At 39.6% G+C, this 9341-nt stretch overlaps 1 protein-coding gene across 4 annotated transcripts in view; it reads right to left on the bottom strand.

Moving 5' to 3' along the window:
* Positions 1-297: 297 nt before the first annotated feature.
* AHSP (alpha hemoglobin stabilizing protein) overlaps positions 298-9341 on the bottom strand; it is a 12881-nt gene continuing 3837 nt past the window's right edge. For 2 of the 4 annotated variants that reach the window (XM_029947154.1, XM_029947155.1), the window contains 2 exons: positions 887-965; positions 298-665 (listed from right to left, as the gene is read on the bottom strand). In XM_029947154.1, coding sequence (XP_029803014.1) covers positions 462-665; positions 887-961 — 279 coding nt within the window. In that variant the 5' untranslated portion in view covers positions 962-965 and the 3' untranslated portion in view covers positions 298-461. Of the gene's footprint in view, positions 666-886; positions 966-1066; positions 1245-9041; positions 9325-9341 lie in introns of those variants that run through there. The other 2 variants (XM_029947151.1, XM_029947153.1) reach the window with 2 other exon arrangements.

The raw sequence follows: 9341 nt of genomic DNA, 5'->3' as shown, positions 1-9341 counted from the left end.
AGAAATGCCATAGGACCACAATTTCCTGAGAGGTTTTTCTTTTCTTTTCTCTTTTCTTTCTTTCTTTCTTTTTTTTAATGACCCCTTCCCCCCTGAAACTTTTTCTTTAGTCTCTGCCTACCTGGCCTCTCCTTCAGGCTATTTTAGCACTGCCCAGTGGTTACTTAAGACTACTAACCTCTGCTCTACAAATTTAAATATTCGGGATCATACCTAGGAAGCAGAGCTAAAGGAAAGGAACCAACTGCTTATGCAAGTCAGGGGCCGACAACTGAAAAAGAACAGAATAGCCAGGAAGACCAGCAAACCAATTGGTCTTTATTTAAGTGTCAAGGTAGAAAAACCCATGAAAAAGCAGAGCCTGAGCACTTGAAGAATACAGAGGCAGGATTTAAGAGTTTCTTAGGGACGCTGGCCTGGGTTTCTGGGCTAGGGAGAAGGCAGTGGGCTGATTTAGATGCTCACAACGACTTCAGGAAGGCTCTATATTTGGCCAGGAAAGGGGTAGACAGAGTATCCAGCTCTTGCCGAAGTTCCTGTAGAGCTCTCTCCTGCTCCTGCTGCTCCCCCACCACCTGCCTCCTGTAATAGTTGATGTAGAAGTTCACCCAGTCATCCACTATAGTCACCATGGCTTCTTCAGGGATGGAAGGATTAGGGAAGACCTGCAGGGCAAGGGGATGGCAAGGGAGAATGTGGTCAGCAGTGTGATTCAGGAATAACTCACAAACTCCGACCTCCTCCTTTCTCGGAATTGCATTCCCCGTTTCCAATTCTTCCTATCAACGGCACCATTTCTCTCCCAGCTCCAAATTCTCCTCCCTTGTCTGCCCACACCCACCCACAAAGAGAAAGGCCCGTCCTTTGAAACAGTGCCTGGGCTTACCTGCTGATTCAGCAGAGCATTAAATTCCTTCATTCCTTTGGAAATGAGATCCTTATTGGCCTGAAGAAGGGCCATCTGCCTAGGTTAAAGAAAGAGATTGAATTTAAGTATCCTTTTCTCCTCCAACACTTTTCAAATCATGCCCTGCTCTGAGACCACATGTGCCCCAGCGTGGCTTACCTGCAGGTCCAACAGTGCTCTGTACGTGTCACCCACACTTTTCAGGGTATGTATGTCCCTCTCTAAGCTAACCGTAGACAAGGAGTCAAGTGTCAGCCTAAGAGGGAAACACCCTGCATTCAGCTTCTGAAGGACGGTGATAGGTCAGTCAGGAGATGGGAAGGAGGGAGAGGTCTCCCTGAAGTGAAAAGATAGCAAGGCTAAGAAAAGCAGATAAGTGAGGAGACCTAGAAAACTAAGCAAGGACAAGCCATTGCCATCTGCCCCACATCCCAGTATCCACGCTCTAAACGTAAAATTTAGGCCAACAAAACTAACTTTAATTGACCCCCTGTTACATGACAGACACCTTTTTTTCATCTTATTTTAAATCGAGTATAGTTAACATACAGCGTCAGATCTACAATACAGTGATTCACCAGTTCCATCCATCACCCTGTGCTCACCAGGACAAGTGCCCTCTTTAATCCCTAGCACCCATTTCACCCATGCTCCCACCCACCTCCCCTCTGGCAACCTCTGCCTCTGTCTCTCTCTCTCTTTCCCTTGCTTGTTTGTTTCGTTTCTTAAATTTCTCTTATGAGCAAAATCATATAGCATTTGTCTTTCTCTACCTGACTTACTTTGCTTAGCTCCACTTATATTGTCTAGCTCCATCCATGTTTTCACAAATGGGAAGTTTCATTCTTTTTTATGGCTGAATAAAATTCCATTTTATATATATATATATATATATTTATACACACACACACATATATATACATATATATATATTTATACACACACACACATATATATACATATATATATATACATATATATATATATATATATAAATCCATCTATCAATGGATACTTGGGCTGCTTCCATAATTTGGCAGTTATAAATAATGCTGCTATAAAAATAGGGGTGCATATATCCCTTTGAATTAATGTTTTTCTATTTGGGGGATACTGAGACACTTTTAAGTCATCACAACAATGTGATGGTAATTATTCTCCAATTCATTGATCCTATATTAATAGCAGCTGCATTAATCATTTGTGTCACACACTGTTTCAAGCATGTTTTGAGGCATTTCTCCTTATAAAAAATCCTATTAGACAGGGACTAATAGTAGCCACATTTTGCAGATGAGCCACCTGTAAGATGTGGGAAATCGGACTCTACAAGGCTGTGCTCCACAAGAATGGAGACACATTTGTCTTGTTCTCTACCATATCATCAGGTATTCAACAAAGCGGAAATAGGTTTTTCTCCTTTCTAAATATTTTCCTAATGTTTTCCATTTTCAGTCGATGTTTTTCAAATTTTAAAATCAGCACATGCTACTTGAAGCATTTTGAAATGATACAAAAATGTACACTGAAAAGGTTGGTCATTTTTGTTTCCTTCCCCCAACAAAGCAACCAGCATTAAAGATGTATTTATTTCTTGTCACATCTTTCTCCATTCAAAAACCAACATTCATAGGCACCTATATATTCATAAAGGCTTTGCTGATTTACTCTTTGGTTTATAGTATGGTCTTAATTAACATACAGCAAAATTGATTTCCCTTTGGTGTACAATTTCTGACTTTTATTACATAGATTCATACAACTGCTCCCACAATCAAGACACAGAACATTTCCATCACCACATAAAACTCCTTCATACTCCCCTTTGCAGCCACCCCCACGCCCACCCTAACCCTTGCCAACCACTGATCTGTTCTCCATCCCAACAATTCAGTGTTTTTGAGGATGTCTTATAATGGAATTCTACAGTATGTAACCTTTGAGACTGGCTTATTCGTCAGAATAATGCCCTTAGCTTTCATGCAAATTGTTGCAAGTAACAGTAAGTTGTTCCTTTTCATTGCTGGGCATGCATCACATGGGTGCACTAGTTTGTTTATTTATTTACCTACTGAAGGACATATAAGTTATTTGCATTTGGGGGCAGGTATGAAGAGAGCTGCTATAAATATTTTTTGTACAGATTTTTGTGTGAACATGTTTTTATTTATCTAGGGTAGGAGATATTTTTTACCACTAAGGGAAATAATTGCAATACAACCTGGCAAGGAACATATATCCAGAATTTATGATAAACTCTTATAGTTGATCCTGAAAGAATCTAGTTTTTTAAGTTGATGAAAGACTGGAACAGACATTTCACAAAGAAGATACACAAATAGCTAATAAGCATATGAAAGGACACTCAACATTATTACTCATCAGCAAAATGCAAATTAGAGCTACAAAGTGGTAGCACTGCATGCCCTCTACAATGACTAAAATTTTATTTTATTTTAATTTTAAATATTTTTAATGTTTATTAATTTTTGAGAGAGAGAGAAAGAGAGACAGAGACAGAGAGTGAGGGAGGGAGGGGCAGAGAGAGAGGGAGACACAGAAACTGAAGCAGGCTCCAGGCTCTGAGCTGTCAGCACAGAGCCTGACATGGGGCTCGAACTCACAGGCTGCGAGATCATGACCTGAGCCGAAGTCAGTTGCTTAACCAACTGAGCCACCCAGGCGCCCCAACAATGACTAAAATTTTAAAAGACAGATTAAGTGTTGGTGAGGATATGGCATGACTAGAATTCTCATACATTGCTAGTGGGAGTGTAAAATGGTACAACCACTTTGGAAAACAATTTGGCCATTTCCTATAAAGTTCAACATATGCTTCCATATGACCCCGCAATTTCACTTCTAGGTGGAGTTCATGAGAAATGACCACACATGTCTACAAAACCACTTACATGCAAATGCAAATGTTCACAGCAGCTTTATTCATAAAAAACAAAAAATGGAAACAACCCCAAAGTCCAATAACCACTGAATAGACATACAAATTTTGGTGTATTCATGCAAGTAAATACTACTCAGCAATAAAAAGTACAGACTAATGATACTCATGACAACATGGATGAATCTCAGAATAATTCTGTTGAGTAAAAGAAGCCAGACATAAAACATTATATACAGTATAGTTCACTATCTATGAAATTCTCTAGAATGTAAAAATGATCTATAGTGAAAAAAGCAGATCAGAACACAAGAATAGAGGGCTGCCTGGATGGCTCAGTCGGTTAAAAGTCTAACTTCAGCTCAGATCATGATCTTGCGGTTCGTGAGTTTGAGCCTCACATTGGACTCTGCTGTCAGCACAGAGCCTGCTTTAGAGTCTCTGTCCCCCTCCCTCTTTCCCTCTTTCGTGCTCATTCTCTCTCTCTCTCTCAAAATAAATAATAAACTTAAATATATTTTTTAATTTTTAATTTATAAAAAGAATACAAAAGTGGAGATTAAAATGCAAAGCTGCCCAAAAGAAATTTTTTGGGCCATAGAAATATACATAAGTTGATTATAACAATCATTTTCATACACTGTTAGGAGTACAAATTAGTAAAGCTTTTTAAAGGGATAATTTGGCAAAACTTGTTTCAATTAAAATACAGATACCATTCAACCCAATGATTCTGCATTGAACTCTATTTTAAAGAAAATAACGAAGTTATTTGTAATAATGAAAAGGTTGAAAAACCCATAGGCCCATTTCTATGGGGAATTATTAAAGAAATTATGGCACATTCATACTATGGAATGACATGCAGCTATTAAAATAAACGAGGTAGATACATATGTGCTGATATGAAAAGATCTCTAAGATAATGTTAAATGAATCATAGTTAGAGCTGGTTACCCCAGACTGCAAACTTGGGAGTATAGTGTAAGGACTAAAATATAAAACTATATATTTTTCTGTGTGTGTGTGTGTGTGTGTGTGTGTGCATGTGTAGAATAGTAAACAATGTTTACTCCTGGGGATTGTCTAGTATTTGTTGGGAAATGGATAAAGAGATTAATGTTAAGGGAGAATTTGATCTTATCTATTTATATTATTGTTTGAATTATTTCACAGAAAGAATATATCCATTATTTTTATAATTCTCATAAAGAATACAAAATTTAAAAGATAGGAAAAAGATGATGTATTTCTAAAATTATTAGCCTCAAATATAAGTCCTGCCTCAGTGCCTAGACGAGTGGCAACCACTCACTAAACTAGTTGTTGAATGAATAAATGAATCCTTTTGCCACTTCTCAGCTCTGTAACCTCAGTGAAGCCATTTCACATATATAAGTCCCAGTTTTCTTGTTTGTGAAGAAGGGATGAAATAATGACTACTTTACAAGGGCTATTGAGAGAATAAATTCATTTATTCTACTATATGGTATTTGGCACCCACCTTGCGCCAGGCACTAGGTATATATTCGGTGCCAACGACAAAGTTCCTGTCCTCCTGGAGTTTCTGTTCCAGTGGATGAATAGAGGACGAATTATAAAGAAAACATCTGAGAAATAGGACAGGACCCAATCTACAGAGCTTTGCGGGCCATGACAAGAAGTTTATGTTTTTGTTTTCAAGTGTGAAGAAAAACCACTGAAGGATTTGAAGGATTTATAGATTTCTTCCATAAAAGTAATGGGGGGGGGTGGGCACCTGGGTAGCTCAGTTGGTTAAGCGCCTGATTTCAGCTCAGGTCATGATGTCAGGGTTTGTGGGTTCGAGCCCCATGTTGGGCTCTGTGCTAATCGCTCAGAGCCTGGAGCTGCTTCAGATTCTGTGTCTCCTTCTCTCTCTGCCCTTCCCCCACTCATGCTCTGTTTCTGTATCAGTAATAAATAAACATAAAAAAAATAAAAGTAATGGTAAGCCACTGAGGTTTTAAGCAGAGGAACTTTAAATTTCATTGACAGCAGATTGTAAGGGGGCAGGAGTGGGAGTGTGGGGATCAATGAGGGCAAAGTCAAAGAGGAAAGCAGTTTGGAATATTCCGCTCAGTGCTTGGTATACTGCTGAATGCAGGCTGCCGAGAGGTTTCCTGGGGTAGGAAGATGGGAACCATCACCCACCTCTTCATTAAGCCACTGATCTGGATACTTATCAAAGAAGTGTATGATGAGTCCTTGTCTTCAGACACTTCCAGTCCGTTTGGAAAGACAGGACATAGATACCTAATAAAAGGAAATCCAAACTGGCTCCAGCAAGCATATGCTAGGAGTTAAGTAAGTGCTACAGCGAACAAGGGCTAGCATGGTGTCTGAGCAGGGGGAGGTTAATGTGGACAACAGTGAAAGCTAAGAGATCCATAATTAGTGTGACGCTATATATCAATTTGCCCAGAACAGCTCTATTTTCCCAATTCAATTATTAATAGTGCCTCCTTTAATGACACTCAAAAATTCTGACTTGGATAATGAATTATATGGTGATGCTAGTCATGAGAGCCATTTGAATGGCTTCATATGGAGCAAAAAGCACTATGTTTGAACACTTGACATTAACTCCAAATAATGGTCAACAGGTAAATAGCATATTCTGTGTGCCAAACATAGTTTAAAGGCTTTACATATATAAATCATTTAATCTTCATCCCAACCCTATTGTCTTATTATATTATTGCCATTTTACAGATGGAGAAACTGAAAAACAGAGAGTTAAGAAACTTGCCCAAGATCTCATAGATACTAAGTGACAGAACCTAGGCTCAAACTAAGGCCCTCTGAGAGAATTCATTCATAGCGGTTGGTTCAGAGTTCAGTGCACTCACAGAGGCTAAGATTTAAAATATTACACATTTGTCAGTGTGGAGATTCCTCAAAAAGTTAAAAATAGAACTATCCTATGGCCCAGCAATTACAGTACAAGGTATTTACCCAAAGAATACAAAAATACTAATTCAAAGGGATATATGTGACCAAATGTTTATAGCAGCAATATACAGCAGTTTATAATAGCCAAACTGTGGAAACAGCCCAAGTATCCATTGACTAATGAATGGATAAAGATGTTACACACACACACACACACACACACACACACACACACACACACTGGAATATCACTCAACCATTAAAAAGAATGAAATTTTGCCATCTGCAATGACACAAATGGATTAAGCTAAACAAAATAAATCAGTCAGAGAAAGACAAATACCATATAAATTCACTTATGTGGAATTTCAAAAAACAAAACAAATGAGCATAGAGGAAAAAAGAGAGAGAGGCAAACCAAGAAACTGACTCAACTATAGAGAACAGATTGATGGTTACCAGCGTGGAGGTGGGTGGGGGCATGGGTTAAATAGGTGATGGGTATTAAGCAGAGCACTTGTGATGAGCACCAGGTGTTGTATGGAAGCATTGAATTACTGAATTATCCACCTGAAACTAATATTTCACTTTGTTAACGAACTGGAATTTAAATAAAACAAATACATACATACATAAAATATTATGTTTGTAACCCTTCACTTTTTCACTCTACCAAGAAACTCAAATTAAAAAAAAAAAAATAATGAAGTGCCCCGGGTCTATCTCAGCAGCAAAGAGACTCTGTGTGGGTCTCAGATAAGGCGAAGAAGGGTAGAAGGGTGTTCCAGGTTAAGGCCCAAGATAATAGTTTAATGTGGTTCTGGAGTGGTGGTGGGTCCAAAGCTGATGTCTTAAGACATCTTTGGTGCAAAAAGGTGATTTTATGAAAGCACAGAGACATGACCTGTGGCGGAAAGAGCTGCACTAATTATATACTATGGAGTTGGGAGAGGTAAAGGCAAAAGGGAGACCTCCAAAAGGACTTTCATATGCTTTATTTCATGAAGAGGACGCCTGCGATACTGGAGGAGTTGCTATTGTTAAGCTAAGGTTGCTTTCCCTCTAGGAAGACATTAACATTATGACAAGACAGTCAGGCGTTTATTGGAGGAATGTTTTACTCTGCCTATCTCAAATATTTGTCAATGGGCTGCAGGTTATAAAGAAATTTAATTTAATTTATATTTTCATCTTGTCTTTGTTCTCCACATCACCATGGAGGGGAAGGTGGTGTTAGGGCTCCAGAAAATTGAGTCTGTGGGTTTCTGGAGGTTAGGCTATTGATAAGATTGCCCTTTTTCTTATAATTTACTAAGACATTTATAAACTAATGGAGACTTCTGTTCTGCATGACTGTGATCTCTATCAGTTAACCATTGGTTCTCCCTTTCCTTTGTTCTTGGGCAGCCGCAAGTGCCTGAGGAATGTCACATATATCCCACCTGGGGTTGGGTCTAGGCAGTTGCTAGCTGGTGCTTCTTTGCCCTCAGCTTGCCTTATGCTCCTTTATCCGTTTGGGAGAATCAGAAGGTTCAACCAGGGAGTCAGACTGTGAGAGTCCAAGAATACCAGGCTGAGAAACCCGGATGTTTTATTTTCTGATTTAAAAAAAAATTGGGGGCACCTCTGTGGCTCAGTTCGTTAAGCATCTGACTGCGGCTCAGGTTATGATCTCACAGTTTGTGAGTTCAGCCTCACGTTGGGCTCTGTGTTGATGGCTCAGAGCCTGGAGCCTACTTCGGATTCTGTGTCTCCTTCTCTTTCTGCCTCTCCCCGACTTGTGCTGTCTCTCTCTGTCTCTCAAAAATGAAGAAATGTAAAAAAGAATTTTCTTAAAAATTCTACTTTGGAATCAGAACATTGCACTAGATGGAAGGAGAAAGGGAGAGGGAAAGAGAAAAAGTGATGAGTTGGGAGAGGGAAATACTCTTTAGACTCTCGCCTCAATTCCATGGACCCTCTCCACCAATAAACACACACTTCTTGCCTATTTCATTTTCTGAGACTATTCATTACAACCCTTTGATTTTCTCATTCCTCAGATGTCCTAAGGATCCTTTCAGAAATAATACTCTTCCAGTCATGGGTAAGGCCCAGGACCTCAGGGATCAATTGGTCCAACTTCTCATGCATTAGTTAGTTCATTCATTCATGCATGCATGCATGCATACATTCATTCATTCATTCATTCATAATATCTTTGAAGCACCTACTGTGTGTTAGGTACTGAGGATAAAATAAAGAGTAATATATAATCCGTGCCCATGCAGCAACAACAACAACAACAAAGCACCTAAGCCCCAGAGAGGGACCCTGACTTACCCAGAATCACACAACTAAAAATTCTGTGGCGGCCCTCGTTCTCAAACACAAGGGTTCCCCAGGGATGCCCTGTTTCCTTATCCCCATAACTGAGAGTTGCGGGTTACAGGAAAGCAGGTATTTCCCGGACTTAGCGGGCTAAAGCGCTCCTATTGCTCCCCCCGGCCACCTATAAAAGGGCAGGGACCAGCCCTAGGGTGTCCTCAGAGAAGCCAGGAGGTCAGAGAGGAAATGTGGGTTCCTTGGCTGGACAAAGGAGGACACAAACGCCCGCGACCTTTTGGCGAAGAAAGATTGCAC

This window comes from Suricata suricatta, chromosome 8 (genome assembly GCF_006229205.1).
Source record: "Suricata suricatta isolate VVHF042 chromosome 8, meerkat_22Aug2017_6uvM2_HiC, whole genome shotgun sequence".
In the NCBI taxonomy this organism is placed as follows: Eukaryota; Metazoa; Chordata; class Mammalia; order Carnivora; family Herpestidae; genus Suricata; species Suricata suricatta.
Note: the sequence above shows the minus strand (reverse complement) of the source record. Positions and strands in the feature narration are given on the sequence as shown.